An 18,272-nucleotide genomic window follows, 5' to 3' on the forward strand; every position below is an offset into this window, starting at 1 on the left:
CCCTGCCCCATAGATTATCCTTCTACACCTGATCCTGAATCCTCTCTCAGCTGACTGCTGATCTGACTCCAATTTGTGAAAAGAGGTCCAGGATTTTCTATTTCCATACTTTTCTAATTTAGGTTAAGCATTTAATCATACATCATGACCCAGTACTGCAACAGCTGTGGTATATAAAATGACTGTTTTTCTATCCTTGACAGTCTATCAATATCAGACATTAAACTTGCTCTGATATTTACGTAGAGTTTTTGTTTCTCATTCAACTAGTGTTTGTGTAAATACACACTTTGTTGTATTATCATATAGTATGTCCAAAATGAAGCAAAGCAAATGCATAACATAGGAGGGGACCTTCATGTTAATGTTCACTCTGTACATCAGTCCCATCAGCTGCTGCGTCACTATCTGATGCCCTCCCTGGACCCCCACCTGTCATTTCACACCCACTGATGTAATCCCCAGACCCATCACAGTCCCAGCAGGCGGTTAAACTCCTACAGTCATCTCTCGCCTTCTCTGATATGTACGGCCCCAGGAGATAGCCACGAGCTCCAGTTTGATACAGTCTTTCTTTCTGTGTCTCAAACACACACACACACACACACACACACACTGTATATGTGTGTATTGGGTTATACCAGGACAAGAAGTTATTTGAAGGGGTGTTTGAAGAGGCAGTAATGTTCTTGCAGATTCATCGGACATGTCTTGAGATTACCCTAACCCTAACTGCTCTGGAGGTTTTTGAGCCCACAATATAAGCATAATATAAAAAAGCATAAATCACATTTTTAAAATATGTGTTGCTGTAGAAGATCAGAAATGCAAAGTGATGTAAAACACACTTATGCATTTCTACAATCTGAGTAATAAAGCTTTTCTGATTACAATTTTGTAAATAAATGTGAATGTATGATGCTTCCATGGCAAGACATCACATGTATTTACCTTTGCTTTTATCTCTGTCTCTACCACACGCTCTGTCTGCTTTCAACCTTGACAGTTCATAGGCCAGCGTTACCTCCGGGCAGTGGTGCTGAAGTGAAAGATGACTTATTTTTGGTGGGTTTTAATGGGACTGTGATTGCCTGCAGAGCCCTCCTGAGCCCTCTGACTTCCAGTCATCCTGTCTGCCCCAGCAAAGTTTATCTGATCGCTCCATGCATTAAAGGAATATTTCACCCTGAGATACTCTTACATTCTTATATACCATTAATCTCGAATCAGCAATGCAAGCATTATTTTTGCTGAAATGCACAATCTAGCCAGTCTACCTGTAATGCCTACAGACATTTGATACATCATTGCAGCAGGAAAGTGTAATTAATAACATACAGAATTTTATGCAGGTGAGCCAGTTTCAGAGTCCTGGTATTTTTCATACTGGCTTACTGGAAGGGTTTACTGCAACACTTTTCATTGAAGATATTTTGACATGTCATAGCAGGGAAAACACAGCTGTTAATAAGAAAATTAATGATGGCTGTATTTTATTAAGCTGCCTCAGCTTCAGGGTAATGTGCATGCTGGCCTACTGTCAAAGCTTACTGGGACACAAACTGTGCAGAGCCATCTTTAATGTTATAGTAACATCTGTGTTTTTTCTGCTGTGACAAGTCAAAATGCCAGCAGTGAAAAAAGTCTATAGTGGATAAGTGTTTTCACACATTTCATACATTTGAAAGCAAACACGTTACTGCATATTAACAATAATATCTGTCACCACAGAAAGAAGAAAAGCAATTTTATTTTCAGGAAAACATTGTTCCTTTTTGATGTGTTGCATCTCGACCTGTAGGTTAGGAATGGGTAAAGATAAGGTTAAGGAGGCTACTGTTGGCTTGCCTTCTTCTATTGTCCTCAGCTAAAGTCAAAATATAGGTGAAGCTGTAGAAGTACAGATCTAAAGATGCTATTGTTGACTGGAAGTTGGGAGCACTTAACTTAACCAAACCCAATAATTACAGATTGATCTGTCAAGTTTTTATATTATACATGCTAATCAGCATTACTGAGAAATCTCATTTTGGCTTTTGAGCAGTGTTGAAAGTTTTCCTTAAAGCTATTACAATGTAAGTAATGCTTGCTAAACATATTTATGTAGGATCTTATCTTTGAAACTGCCTAAAGAGTCTTATTTTCAGTCTCTGGTCTGACTCTCTAGTATGAAGTGTTTGAGGATTAGTGCAACCTTCTTTCTGTCATTTAAACAATATATGACTGTTGTATCTGTAACTGCTGATATCACAGTTGTTGATGTGATGGTTTTTACTTTAGGGGCTAGTAAGTGGTATAAACTGAAATGCTTTTGAAACATCTTGTATTTATTTGTGTTTATGTGTTACCCTTTTAGCATACAATACCCATATATGTCCTCATGCCTCAGCTCAGGATTAGTTGAATGTGTAACCACAATAGATGAAAGTGCCATTAAGACAGTTTTTTAGTGTATTTGCTAGTGGAGCATACAGTATAACTTGCATTTACAATAATCAATATTCGGAACAGGAATAAGTTGGGACCAGTTAGAAGACAGCATTTAATAAATGTGACTTATTGCATGTGATATTTGAAATATGCAGTGCATCATTTAGCAGCCTAGTTGTTATGCTTTTCTTACATAGACAGTGAGGGCCAAGACTTACTGCACAGTAACAGATACACAGATATACAAGCTCAATTTATTGTTAGCAAGGTTTCCACATTCAAAAAGAGATTAACTATTATTAACTATTATTTCAATTTTTCTTTGAACCCATTTTCTTTGACTTTAGATCATTAATACAATACAGCAACACTGTAAAAGTGGCGAAAATATTCACATTAAATCAAGAGATTTTTTTTCTGAACTGTGTCTATCTCCTTTGTTCACTGAATTGTTGCAGTACCTTAATTTCTGAATTTATATAATGAGGCTCAAAAATCAATTATTTTTGGCTGCTTTTCTTTCATTTTTGCCAAAAGGGTTTGAGCCAGCAGATATATGATCCCTCATGTGAGAGTGGAGGGAACTTGTCCCCTGTCACATTCCTAAAAGCTTGCTAAAAGCTCTGAATAATGACTCTGGTGTGTTATACTGAGCCAGTGCCTGCAGTGGAAACACTTGATAGGAACATTATCCTAATGTACCATATAGAGATGCAGGTACAGGAAGAAATTAATGTCATATCTAGTATAGGGCTATTTAGAGAGTACAATGCACCAGTGATGATTTAGTCTATAGAGCTCCATGTGAATATAACTGCATGTTAAATCACAGTCTTTTTTAGCACTTTCCTCATATTTAAAAATCTAGATAACTCAGGTTAACTAGCAGTTGACAAATCTCTATAATCTAACAGCAGGAATATTGTCATAATGCTCAAGCCTAATTAAGGCCGGCTTAAACACAGGGACGAGGACAGTGGAGAACAGCCTCTGTGAGCAGAAATAGGAGTGGACAGAGTGCAACAACATAAGCCATGACTACAGCGTCCTGAGCTGTATCGGGACAGAAGTCAGTGTGTCGACATGTCAGGCTGAAAAAGACGAAGAGCGTCAGTGGATAGGCTGACTTTTATCTGGAGAGAGAGAAAGAGAAAGGAGGACAAAGAAAAATAGGCAGTGAGAGAGCGCTCAGATTCCTCTGAGTCAGTGGTCAATGTGTTGTCCAGTGTCTTGTTTTTTCCCTCCAAGGATTTGTTCTGTTTGGTTGGGAGTTTGGAAGTTTTCTCCTGAGAATCCATTTGCACATTGTTTTGAACTGATCTAATAAATATTACAACATTTATAACAATACAACACAGGTTGCTGTTTTTTGCACTACACTGAACAAGTGGAGATGCCAGACAAATCTGCTTACTGATGAACTAAGGGCAATGTTCTGAAGTAATCCTTCATATTTTCATGTGCTATCACACTGTGCGCTATACAAAACACCAGTGGTAAACCAAGCCTTACAGTGATTGAATTTTAATCATGATTCTTCTTCCTTTCCATCCTCCCACAGCCATTTGACAATGTAACAACATTTGGGCACTAACCAGAAATTCTGGTTGGTCGGACGTCTGTAGGCGTCTGTAAGCCTCTGTAGGTAGGTCTCAGTACTGCGATGTACAGCTGACTGAGTTGTTGTAGTGAGTTGATTCCTCTCTTACTCTCATTCCTCTCTCTGAATCATTTTCTCTGACAGTTAGCATTTTCCTGACTGTCCTTTTGAGCACATCATCTGTGACAGCTGTAATTCTTGGCTGTTTGACAGATTTTCTCCCTGGTTCATCTCTGCAGTAAAGACATACAGGGACGCTATGAATTTCGTTAGGAATTTATTTCCACTGTGGCAGCCAGACATGTTACACCAGACTATAGAAAATCCTGCAGGTTAAACGCTCACTAGTCCTGAAATATAAGATGATCCCTACTTTTTTAAACCTAATTTCCAGGAAAAAAATATTGTATTATATTTGGCAGCAGACTGACTCAGTAATGCCATTTGCACAACAGTGTTTATCTAAAATTTGCAAACATTGGCAACAATGTTTATCTTCAAGTCAACTATCACTTCTTCTACTGAAGTTAGCATGCTAACCAGCTAGCCTTGTCCTGTCTCCTAACTTTCCGATAGCAACTGACTGAAGACACAGCACTGCTCAGAGGGCATATTATAACCTCTTGCAATGTAACTCTTGGCAAGTGACCAGCACCACCACCCAGTCCCGGCAAGAAACCACGTTCAGCGGCAGAGAACGTGCAAACAGCCCCTTTAAACAATTCACCTTAAAAATTAATGATGTGTTTATTGGCCTAGCTTGAGGCTTGACAAACAAACAGATAATCAGTCAGTCAGGACCAAAAACGTGCTGCAACCTCCTCATCAGAGGTAATGAATGAGTGATAGAATGAATGAACATTTCTCTTAATACCATGTGCACGTCTCTGCATGCTTGCAGGGTTAAGTGTCCGCTGGGCTATGTTCCAGACAGCTGATGCGTGTCTCAGCCTGCTGTGCTGTTTGCACCCTCTTTAAAATAAATAAATAAATGAATAAATAAATAAATAAAAAGCATAGTGCTGGATGCGTGTGACATCCTCCCTCCCATCCATACTGTCACCTCAGCAGTGCCTGGCATCGCTGCCAAATGCTCCTCCAGCCCTGCACAGACATGATGCCTCCATACCAAAAAACAGACAGCATATGTGCAATGCATATGTCTAAATACTTGTTTTCAATCAAAATCCTGTCCTTTCAAACTTCTCTCAACCTCATTATTGAAGCTCCTATTTATCATTTTAATAGAACAACAACAGCTCAGAGCAGTTATATATGCATCTGCCGTCTATAAACAGTCAAAACATAGAAGGGACTTCTGAGGCACTTCCCGAGAAGCAGTGGACCGGGCTTCTCAAAATTTGTTTCTCTGCTCCCAGGGTTCCATCCACCTCGCTATTGAATTATACTCTCTTGTTTACCAGTTTCCGCACATAAGAGAACAAAAACAGCTCAAAGCAAAAGGAGAAGCAGTGTATAATGTGAGTGGAGCAGCGGGAGCCCCAGCAGTGTCATGTCTGTGTCCTGGTAGCTCAAAGATAGCGCTGGCTGCAGAGGGAAAAAATGAGTGTGGAAATGAGGTCTGTGGTTTGTGTGTGTTGGTTGCAGTGGGTTTTCAGAGACAAGCGAGGAGACAAGTGTAGCTCTCTCTTCACTGAAGAAGTCTTCTAAAACCAAACACTTTATTAATCATACACGCTTGGAGTATCGATCTCCTATAGGCAACTGTGTTTAACTCATTAACATCCAGTTTTTCCCTTTTATTTCCTCTTAAGTTATCTTGAATATTACATGTCTTGTGCTTTATTCTATATACTTTTCCTAAAAACTTTGGCCTGAAATATTTGGTATCTTTGGAAACTTTGGGATTAGAGTCATAGTAACAATGTTCTGCGGACTGCACAACAGATTCTGTAATGACTGGTGTCACACTTTTCCTTGCACACATAATTTTTTCATGATCCATTAATTTTTTAGTCTTCAGAAATATTGTAATATGCCCATCACAACCCAAGATGATGTCTTAAGATGTCAAAACCCAAAGATATCCAGTATATAGTGATACATTACAGAGAAAAACAGGAGCATTCCCAGCTTGAACCAGTGAATTTTTTGCATATGTGCTCAATAAATGACCTAACCAATTAAAAGTTGAGTAGTACCAGAAAACCTATTATTATTTGCAACACAATCTGACTTTCTGTTATTCTGCCTTTGAGATAATAACCTGATGGTGTGAGGAATCAAAATAACCTCCACTTCAATCATTTTCTCATTCTTGTGCTGCTATTTTACCAAACTGTTGCTCTTCTTTCCCTAGTCTCTTTCTAGGGCAATTCAAATCTCTTTTCTCCGTACCTTCCAGCCCATCCTTTATCATCATCCTCCCTCTCTTCCTATCTCCTTTTTTATCTGCACACCTTGTCCTCTCTCTCGTCCATTGATGAAATCCTCCCATATGTTCAGCTCTGTTGGAGCAGGTGGCAAACCACAGGTGGAGCCCCACACCTCCTCTCGGACTGGCCACCGTCCCGCGCGCCCAAATTTATGTTACCACTGGGCACGCCAAGCTGGGGAGGGAGGGTGTGCAGGAAGTTTTCTTTCATTTCAAACCAGGTGGTTTGACTGAATCACCTCCTAGTGGCCTTGAAGCAGGATACATATCCTTTGTCATCTCAGAGGTCTTGTCTGACTACAGAAATACATTTCCCTTCTTCCCACTCTTTGTTTTATATCACCGTTTTTTAAGAATGGAATAGAAATTGCAGTATAGCAATTTCACTAATCACATTTTAGCACATTAGTGATTTATTGAAGAAAAGGAATTAAGTGGGATCATGAATACAGCATGGAGGGGTTGTCTTTAAGAAATGAATGTTCGCAGTTAATGAAATTCTGTGATTTATCCCTCTGAAAACAAATTATAAAAAGCATTATACCAATTCTCTGGGATATTGGTGACATTTAAGAGCATGTTCAGAATTAGTGACCTGGAACTTTAACTGCATTTGTAGGTGTTAGATTCTGTTACAATTCTCATTTAATGTTCTGCAGATATCTGCAGACGGAGGTTTCCAGACAGCTTTACAGTGCCAGCTGTGTGAGTTCACGCTGCCTTAGGCTAGTCATCATGTGTGTAATTCAGAAAACATGGACTCAAGGGCCTCACATTTTCTGCAGTATGTGGTGGACAGTTCTCAGAATTTCACGGTTTATGTTCAAGTCTGTATTTATAAAAGTGGACTTGATTGGAAAACAAACTTAGGAAAAAAAAAACTGCCTCTGTCTAGCCTCTGTTTGCTATCCAGGCAGAAAAAAATAAAAATAAAAAGATGTCCTGTTTCTCTCCTGCTCATGTCCCTCTGACACTGGAGAAGTTGTGTGTGAGTGCACTGGATGCACTTCAGCAGGGGAAACATGCTGAGGGGGTGGGAGATGTGACAGGACTGCAAAGCTTTATAAATGGATAAAAGAACCCCTGTATGGATGTGTTGAGGATGTGCTGAAAATAAAAGGAAAGCAGAGGACAGGGGTGGATCAGAGACAACTCCACGGTGGCTGTCATGGCACATTAATCACCCCTAGTATCTTCATGGTAGTTACTGTAATGTAAACTTCCATGTCTGTCTTTCTTTTCTGCCTTTTACAGAGGTATAATCTCCGCAAAGGCCAAAACACTGTAACATGAGTCCATTGTGTGTTTTTAGAACTAGCGTTATCTTTGCTATATTTGAGCACACGGCTGCCATCTCTTGAATAATTCTATTTGTTCCACTTTGAAAATTGTCTCTTTTTTCTTTCCAATGGGAATACATAAATGTCTGCCCTTGGTGTATTGTCAGAGACTATTAGAAAGATGTGTTTACACCTCTAAACCTGGCTTGTGAGAAGCATTTGTGATATGTTTTCACCTTGGCAGAATGGGTAAAATGATTACCAAACAACAGCCAATTAAAACATTGTACCTAAAATTTGATTGTTTACCTGATGCCATCAGCATTGATTCTGACGAGCCACAACATCCTCAGATGTGTATTGTTGGAGTCAGGTCTTTTCCATGTTTGTGTGACACACCTGACTCTTTTTAATGGCTTCATCTGTCATCTTTAGAAAAGGTAATTCTTTGCTGACATGTGGCCTGAATGAATACGCACGCTGCTTAGGCAGTCAGATTTTTCACACTGCCAGTTAAAAGGGGAGAGCAACAACATGTCATTTTATAAAGTTTTTTGGGGCTTACAGACAGCAGAAATTTGGTACTACTTTCCAATAAAGCAGACTTTGGTTTTATAAGTCATAAATAATGGCTTCAATAAATCATTTGGTAATGCTTTATCGATCAGTTCTCTAAGATTTTAAGCCACAAAATAACTATTTTTTAACTCTCAAATTGAAATCGATAACAGTATCGGCTCTCAAAAATCCAGTTTAGTTTGGGCTATAATCACAATGTGGCAACCCAAAAGTTGTTCTTAACAGTGTCTTATAACTGATCTAATGTACAAATTATTAGTAAACTATTTATAAACCATTAGCAAAGCCACTGGTTACAACTTATAAAGCCTTTATAAAAGGTGCCATTTTAAAAAAATGCTGTTATGTTAGAGATAAGTGCAGTTTCAACTTTAAAAGTAGACTTTTCTCAGTGCCAATTATAATGCATCATCTCCCTGTCTGTTTCATTGCCAGAAAAATCCACCTATGATGCCTCTGGCTCCTCGTCCCTAGCAGGTGACCCCACAGCCACAGCTGGTCCTGCTCACCCACTGACGGACCTGTCAGTGGTGGAGGAGGTGCCTTTCTCAGCTGTCCGTTCAGATGGTGACCTGGAGTCTGAGGGGGAGGGCTTATCAGGGCAGCCTGCCTTTTCCTCTGTCTTAACCGTCATGGCAGGAACTGTCAAACATCCAGTGAGCCTTGATCAAAGTAGAACCTCGCCAACCATCACCAGGGACGAGACCCACACCACCCAATGGCCTTCACATAGTTCCAGCCATGGCTCAGAGATGTCCTCCTCGTCGTCGTCACATGTGGGAGATAGGATCCTCCCCGCCAGCTCAGGTCTGACCTCCAACATGTCTCACCAACACACTGCACCACTTCAGGCTGTTACCGTGTTATCACCTGTCTCTAGAACATTGCATGTGTCACTTATGGATGGGAATAGGAATGTCCCATCGTCTTCATCAACAGAATCATCTCCTTCATTCTCATCATCAGTGTCCTCACCAGCTCCATCCACTTCCTCTGGGTTATCATCCTTGGTGTCTCTGTTCTCTTTATCATCTTCCACTGAGTGGATAAACAAAGCTACATCTTCTCAAGGTCAAATGACTGTGTCCAACCCTGCCCATCTGACAGAAACAGCAACATTATCACCAGCAGGGCCTCTGGGTTGGACAGACAGTCTGTCAACTGCACAATCCACCACTCATTCAGTTCCAGCCCCACCAGCTTTTACACAGACTCTGCAAAGCACAACAGCCAAACCATTGCATTTTCTAAGTGAAACCACAATTGGAAAGAGCAATAAAATAACAAAACACTCATTTTACTCATCAGCAGATAAAATCCACGAAGGGAGTGGAACATACATAAGGAGTATAAGCTCAAAAGTAATCGAGACACCAGCAACCAGCACATCTACACCATATTCTTCTCCTAACCATGAACAAAATCTTCTACAGATTTTAAACACTCAGACCCAGAACCCAGGTGTGAACTCTGTATCGACCAATAATCTAGAATTTAGCATGCCATTTCCCTTCAATCAAGAGAGCCAAGCTGTTCAAACGCAGCAGGGAGATTTACAAAATCCCACATCAGCACTGCTGTCTGCCCATCCCAACGCCTATTCAGTTTCTAGTCATGTCACACAGCAGATGTTAAATCAAACAGCATATGCGGAAAAGAAAGACAAACCAACAGTAGCTAGTCAGACTTTTGTTCACAAAAGTGTCAGAGATGCAAGAATGTCACCTCTCAGTTCACATGTTGTAAATCCAACTGTATCACCAGCAGTGACTTTCAGACTCACTGGATCATTTTTAACAGTTTCCTCCGAGGTTCCACCAGGTAAAACACCTCTCTCTGAAACCGCAATCACTGAGCCAACACCTATCTACTCTGGCATGGTGTCCTCAGAGCATGCGTCTAATAGTGGTGATTTACTGATGGCAACAGGTCACGGCAGCCCCAGAGTTCCTGCCATCAATATAAATTACAACCAAGGAGAGATAGTAGGAGCAGGGCTTAAATCTATTTTCACCCAAGCACGCCAGAATAACTCACTTTCACTCACACAGCTGAGGCCAGAGTCCACCGGTGGCTCCACCCTCAGTTTGATCACCAGACCAGTGACATCCTCCTCTACATCAGAGTCGGATTCGCTTAATTTGCCAAGTAATGAAGTCATAAACCTACAACAATTTGTAACACAAACAAGGGATCTCAACGGTATAAACCAGGAGCCTAGAGGATGGATGGAGCTAAACATGATATTTCCCTCCAACAGTAGGACAGTGTCTCTTTCTGGTTCAGCGCTGCCAGTTAGGTCAGCAGAAGATATGACCTATAAAACCATGCACGGCAGTCTTTCACACCCTGCTCGGCCTACATACTTATTGCCCTTGTTTCTCAGCCACAGTCTGAACCACAACAACGCTGATGATGGCCTGTCTGCCAGTAGTGAGCAACCCAAAGCCTCATTATCATCCAATATAACCCCCTCACAAAGACCTTTTCAAACAAGATCTTTACTTACACTTCCCCACAAGTCTTATACAACATCTGGACTAATGCCATCTCCCAATAAATCTCAACAGACAGTGTCCTCAGCTACTTATTTTGGAAAATCTGATAGAGCTGGCCAGAGTACACCTTTGACTTTTGAGGTAGAAACTAGAGCAGAAAACAATAAAACATCACCAACTTCCACTGTCCCCATGTTATATGGAAAGAGTCCTGCAGAGAGCCTCCACAGAAATACTGCAAAGAATTCTCCTTTATCTAATGGAAATGAGGAGTCTATTCTAATCAGAAACAATGCCTTTTACAAGAAGGGAGTTCCATCAGAGCAGTTCACAACACGGATTCCATCTTTCATGACTACAAAAGATGTTTTTATGTTGAATAAAGGCTCTGAAGGTTCTGGCAAAGAACCTCCCGCTGAAATCTCTTCATCTACAGTAACTTTTGATGCCACATTAGGACCTCTCAAAAGCCTTTCTCATAAAGACAATGTGACAGTCATGGGCCGTTACGAGCGGTCTTCTCCTTCCTCCTGGTCAGAAATCATCCCAAAGCCGAGGACAAACTCGTCTTCTCACGCCCAGGGACCAATTGCCGGTGTGAGCAGTGATAAATCAGACTTTTATTTAGGCAGACAAACAACCATTCCCTCCGCAGCTTCCTCTGCAGGAACTACTTCCTCTAGTGATGAACAAAGCAGCATTGAGACAGTGAGCGCTATTTTCAGCTTTGGCACAAAATTAATGGCATCATATACAAAGAGGAAAGCCACCAAGCCTGTGCCATTTCAAAGTGGTGCCTTTGACTCAGAAAATGCATCTACTGGCTTTGATAGGGCAAATTCTAATTTACCAGCAGATGGCCCGTCATATGAACACCCAAAACTGGAAGACAGACAAGAGCATAATGTGCATATATTGAATTCAACTGGTCCAACAGTCGTCGCCAGTGATCAGTACTCAGTTTATCCAAGTGTTGGAATGTATCCATCTCATATATATGGCAAAGGAACATCAGATTATAAAGAACAGAGTATGAATTTGTTCCCGGCTAATCTCAGATCTGCTGTGGCTGTCAATGTACAGCGAGTCTCTTCAGAGACTTCATCACCATCACTCAGCAGTACCTCCCAGGTTTCATCCATACATATGAGTGTTACCACCTCAGTGTCTTCTAAAGCATCATCATCAATGTCTTTGTTGTCATCATCAGCGTTAAATTCAGCTGATGTGATATTGTCAGTCAAACCCACCATGTTCCCAGGCACTGCATCATTGCCTTTGTCTGTAAAAGCTGCACCACCCACATTTTCCTTGCTGTCACCTGGTCTGATCTCATCGATAGCTTCTGATCACTCACACCATGTTACCGACACCTTTTTTGTCCCTACAGAGGCGGGGACAGATGAGTTAAATGCTGGAACCTCCAGAGCAGTTGCGCTCACTTTCCCCAAAGAAAAAGAGGCCAGTCTAGCCCCCTCTCAGTCTGTCAGAATTACACTTTCTGCTCGGCCCACTGAAAGGACATCTCAGGTACCGCCTCTGACCCCCCGACAGGATACCACAACAGCCTCTGCGAAGCTCGCCACTGCAACTGAAGCTTCACCCGCCAAAACTAAAACCCCCGCCACTACCATGCCTTCCCTGAGAGTCACCACGCAGTCTACTACCACGCAACAGCCCACGCCTGTTACCAGGAGAACCACCACCACCACCACCACAACTGTCAGGACTCAAACCAGCAGGAGAACATACACTCCACTTGTCCCGAGAACAAGCCCTCCCAGGGGGGCCACCACTGTTTTCATCTCCCCTTTCACCACCACCACAGAGGCTCCACCACAGCAGTGCAACATCACAGAGAGAATGTGGGTGAAAACAGGTAAACAATACTTTTGCCACAGCCTTTTAACTAAATTGTGAAGTTTCATGGATTCTCTTACATGTTTTGTCTGGTGTCTGTCTTTGTTTGTAGCTTATTTTTTTTTATCTCTGTGTCTATATCTCTGTTAGTTGTTTCCATCTATGTAAGAAGAAACAGGCTGGACAGCATCCAGAGGCAGAACCTGCGGAGGGGACTCAGCCAGGGCCTCCGAAAAGCTCTGAACGATACGAACGCCCAAGCACAGGTCAGTCTATTATTAATTACTGTCAACCACACAAATAAAACACAACCTTTTCAGCCACTGGTTATACACTGAACATCCATTTATCTGTATGTACAGACTCAAAGATACAGATAAAAGTTGCTATTTATGAAAGAGGTGCTCACAATTTCTCTTACCCTGAAAATGTCACTGAAACGACTTCAAGCTAAAGAGGTTATCTTAAACTGATGGCAGATTTAGAGTGACGTGCAGGGTTTACATACAGACAGTCTTATCTTTTTCTTACTTTTCTGGAAGTGAAAACTGTCTGTTTTTTTAATCTTTACAGCATCAACCAGTGTCAATACACAGATGCAGATTTAACAGCTGTGACAAGTTGCTTACAATCTAAAAACAATCTCCTATACCTAAAGAAGAGGTAGAATCCAAATGAATCCAAAAATAAATTTTAAATTAAATCAGAAAGGAAGGAAAAAAATTTGTCAGCCGTGTTTTGGGAGGTGTCATAATCTTGGCCAGGCGCAAAGAACCGGTGCGCTCGTGCTTAGACTTCAATTCATTGTGCAGTAGGAAAGTTGCACATTGAAATGTATTGCTATTTTGGCCTCTCTGAGTTTAATGGACAGATTTATTTGAAGCCTGTATCTGACCTAAGACATGCTGATTGACAACTGCTTTGATAATTCACTGACCCAAGCTTGGTTGCTCGGTCTTAGACTTAAGCTAAATAATCAAAAACCATCATCTAACACTGATGAACAGTGAGTGGTTCCTAATTGTGCCCTTGCCAGAAATGTGGTGGCTTATTAGTGTGGAGTGAATTAGACACTTAAACCAAGGACCCTCATGTAGGCTATGTGAGAGGAGACGAGGACTAATATAGAAATTAGGTTGACTGAATGTGTCCCAGAAGGCAGTGGGTGCTGTCACATATTTGAGTAACTGTACCAACACTATAACAAGATGTCGACGAAGACTGTAGCAGTACTGTAGACGAGAACTGTTGCTCCTCTTCTTTTATATTATCTGTACAACCAGTAAGTCTGTCCACGCTTTACCAAAAAGCAAATCTTACCATAGAAGATGACACAGCAGATTTGGTTGAACACAAAAACTCAGGAAACCAGTCTCAGCGTCTCCCCTGCAATAACGACACAAACAGATCCTGTGCGCACACAGTGATATTTGTGTGTGAGGATTAGCCATTTGTGGAACCAATCATGGTTCCCACTGTGCCAAATCCATTCTCTCTGTCCAATAAGCCTCTAATACCTCAGCTCAGTGTGCATCAGGAGCACCTCTTGGCTATAAGAAGATGTTAAAATGCAGCCAGTGAGTCGTAGAAATGTGCATGTTTTAGTCTGTTAAACAGAGAAAGAAGGATTTCTTGAAGGGAAGATGTTAGTTGATTGTGGTAGGATGTTATCTATTTACTGTGCATAATTTACACTGAACATGTGAAAAAAAACATTATTGGCTAAAACTGAATTTGGTTGAAAAAATTCAGACTGCAAGTCTTGAAATAAATGAAACAGCAGTGTGATTCCTTTCTTACATAAAGAAAATCTCTCCTCCTAGTCTCTGGTGGGTTGGAGTGCCTAGAGTATTACAGTTTGAGCAAGTGTTAAGTGCATCTGTGTGTGCATGTTTTTGTGTGTGTGTGTGTGTGTGTGCATGTGTGTGTTTACTTGTACGTCTGCAATCCAATGAAATGTCCTGACGTGTTGTATTTCTCAATGTGGAAGTATCAAATGATTGAGAGTGAGGCCTGTGTACTCATCCTGCCTGTGTGAAGGTCAGTGCTCTCACATGTTCCCTCTCTCCATAGCCTCTGAAGGTGTCTTGCTTCAGTGCACTCCTGTCACCCATTTCAACAATGCATGGGTTCCTTTTAGCAGCACTGCTCCCTCTCATCCAATGGGAAGCAAGCTGTTGGCAAGGGAAATTGCTCCTGTGTTTAATTATAGGTTATAAATGGTTGGGAGGAGAGAGATGTGCCATGCCTATGCTAAAAAGATGATGAGAGATAGACTAAATGAATTGGACCACCAGACTAAAACCATTTCTAACCTATAAAAAAATTAAAAGTGAACTATTTTTGTGTCTTCTACTCAGGGCTCTCCGGTGACTTGAAACTTTTTGAATGCCAAAACTGAGATCTGTTGGGTTAGTCTGCTGGCAGTCTATCGCGCTCTTTGAGATGGAGCTAGTGGGTGTGTTACCAATCTTTGGCTTGCTCGAAATGCAATCTCTTAATAACACCTTCACATGGGTAAAGCCTGAGAGGATGAAGTGATAATAAAGGGCTCTTTTCACAGAGCTCATGAGAAGGCTGAATTGTGAGGAGGCAGAGAGTGGTGACTCTCAGCTACTCACAGAGACTGTAGGCTCTCAGTGTTTTGTCCGGTGGCCCTTGCTTGTCAACGCAGGCCTCCAGATGGGTTTAGATAACAGACCTGAATGGTTTCACCTCTCTCTAGCTCTCTCTCTCTCACATACACACACACCTAGTTTCGCTGCATCTGTCATCATTCCCTTTCCGGTCTCCACAGTTCACCAAAAAGTCAAACTCTTACAGACAAACACGTACGTTTTTTAAGGGGGGACACACTGTTACGAAACACCTGTGTTCCTGTGAGAATGAGAATGCAGTGATACCTGGCCTCTTGGGTTATAAGTGAAGGAACATAAGCCTCTTTGTCCCAGACTCCCTATTTAACAGTCTCTCCCACGTCTCCCTCGTCTTTACTCTCTTAGCTCTCTTCCTAGCTGCCCCTCAGTCCCTGTTCTTCACATATCTGTATTCCATGATCACTCTCTCTCCTGTTCCTTGTGCTCTTATTAGCAAATAGTTGGAATGCACTCTTGAGTGGTCCATCAATCCAATACAGTTCAATATCTTGTCACTCAGCTCGTTTGCTAATATGACTGACTGACAGAACCTGCATGTTTTTGCAGATTAACTACAAATATTTTACATCATGGATGGTTTCTTTTCATTTCAGTGTGGTATGAAAATAAACTTTAAACTTGCTTCAGGCCTTTATCACAGCAGACATTTTGGCTTAGTAGGAAAAACACAGGTGTTACTAATAATATTAACGTTGGCTCTGTTCTGTCCCAGTGTCCCAATAAGTCATGACAGTGTGACAGTGAGCCAGCATGCACAACACTAGGACCCTGAAACCAAGGCAGCTAAATGGAATCCATCCATCATTCATTTTATTGTTTACACCTGTGCTTCTCCTTCTGTGACATGTCAGAATGCAAATGATTTTCATGCTGGACTAACATGGATAAAAAACAGTGGCTGTGTGAAAGGTAGAAAAGCACTCTAAAACCACGAGATGAAATTTGTCATCTGTCAAGAGACTTTATCATACCGTTTAAGAAGAGGCTGCTATCAACCTGTGGTTGTATTGTAGGTAATGGTGCAAATAAATCTGCAATGCTACAAATAACAGCTTTGTGATGACTCAGGATTTATACAGTGTTTGCATCAGTGTGATGAAGTGCCTTTTTTATCCCTCAATATGACTGTAAGTCCAGAACTTAGTAAGGACGACGTGTAATGGAACTAATTTATTTTCATTTTAGTTTGCTCTCATAGTTTTAGTCTCATTGTTTGAAATTTCAAAACAGTTGTAACATAGAATATACTGTAGTTTTATGTTGTTCTTTTGTCTATGATTTTATTCTGTGAGAAGTTGAGAAGAAAGAGTTTAAGGTTTTCAGACAAACTGTAAAATAGATTTTCTAATGCTTTCATTTAATGTCTCTTTAGGCTGATTATTTTACCCACAAAACTCATTGTCATCAAACCAACAACATATCTAAAAAAAAAATGCAGATGCTGCACTCTGCCTTTGAATAATATTGCTTCCAGCGCATAGCTTATAGAATAACATTTTTCTGTGTTTGAGTAGTTTTCCATAGGAGCAAGTACCATAAATATTTATATTGAAATCAATATAATTCAATAATTTACAGTCTAATATATTTAAGGATGTGATTTGAAGGTGGTTTAATGACCTAATCAAATGTAAATCACCAGCTTCTAAAAATGAGGCTACTGAGATCTGCTAAGCTAGCTACCTTTAGCAAGTTTAGCTTCTTCTCCTTCATATATTAATTTAACTGCTTCCTTATGTAATTATGTAAGCAACAAATCAAATAACCAAAATATCAGTTAATCAGTTAATATTTCTCATTTACAGGTCACGTAAATGAGTAGGAGAAATTCAATAACTAAACTGTAGTTTTATTATGTATATATGTATATATATTTATACTACCTAAGACATTTAATTCTGTTTTTTATTTTACTCTCTCAGGTGGAGACTGTGTTTGGCTCTCCCAACATGACGGTGGCTTATCACGTGACTGGAGGGGACATGGTTTACCCCCCTTCTGTTGTGCTGGAAGGCTTGGACTCCTATGGCCGCGATAAGCTGATTGCAGACTTGCGACAGTACCTCCCTATGGTAACAGCTCTGCCCCTTCCAGCTACATTATGGAGACCCAGCCCAGCCACTGGCTTCCAGCTGAAAACAGGTCAGCTGAGTGTTCAGTCAGGATAAAAGCAAAAGAAATAAGTCAGAGATCAGCTTGAAACTTACTGTTAGCTGTTCCTGCTGCGACTGTGCACTGGGGCAATTTCAGCTGAAACTAGGTTTGGGAAGTACAAAAGTGTTGCAATACCACATCAGAGGGGAAATATTGCATTATTGCATTGCTAGTCAGAATCTTAGTTAGGACATACGGCTTAAGGCATAAGGATTCAAAAAAAAAAAAAAAAAAAGTCAGTGTAATCTTTATAGGCTCATCTCATTTTTATGTTCCAGTGCTGCAGTTTGTGGGAGCAGGTGATAATCCTCGGTCCTGTCGATTCTCTCAAATGATGGAACAGAGACTTGAGAAGGTGTTTTCAGAAGCGCAGGCCAAAGTGCTCAGCACTAACAGCAGACTTTCTGTTCAGGTACTGTGGTGGAACAAGTGTGCTGTCCTTATAACACTGTGTAGGTGTTCCTCTTACTGTTACAATGGTAATTTTTAACACAATGCTAGTCGAAACTTCTACAGTGGAGTGCTCTGGTGTCCTTGTCCTTAAATAGATCAAAAGAATCTGATTTCAACCTTTTTTTAGACGGTTTAACATACAAAGAACCATCCAACAACCCAAATAGAGGTCATGAATGATGGTCTATACTAGAATAAATGTAAGTTCATCATTTTTATCCCATTATACCTCAACCTTACCATGTGTGTTGGTGATTTGGCAACTACAAACAGATGCAAATTACGTGCAATTTGTGCAAAATTGTCCCATCAGGCTTTGCCTTTTGAACAAGAGCTGCTTCTCAGATGCAAATTAATTATGTTTAG

General features: G+C 40.8%; 1 protein-coding gene across 1 annotated transcript in view; it reads left to right on the forward strand.

The window, feature by feature from the left end:
- Window positions 1–18,272, forward strand: part of kiaa1549lb (KIAA1549-like b) — a 59,744-nt gene that overhangs the window by 16,784 nt on the left and 24,688 nt on the right. The window contains exons 2-6 of the mRNA XM_018668020.2: window positions 8,720–9,091; window positions 12,173–12,661; window positions 12,793–12,908; window positions 17,222–17,441; window positions 17,732–17,865. Of these exons, the coding sequence (XP_018523536.1) occupies window positions 8,720–9,091; window positions 12,173–12,661; window positions 12,793–12,908; window positions 17,222–17,441; window positions 17,732–17,865 (1,331 nt within the window). The remainder of the gene's footprint in view (window positions 1–8,719; window positions 9,092–12,172; window positions 12,662–12,792; window positions 12,909–17,221; window positions 17,442–17,731; window positions 17,866–18,272) is intronic.

This window comes from Lates calcarifer, linkage group LG2, assembly GCF_001640805.2.
Source record: "Lates calcarifer isolate ASB-BC8 linkage group LG2, TLL_Latcal_v3, whole genome shotgun sequence".
NCBI classification, from domain to species: Eukaryota; Metazoa; Chordata; class Actinopteri; family Centropomidae; genus Lates; species Lates calcarifer.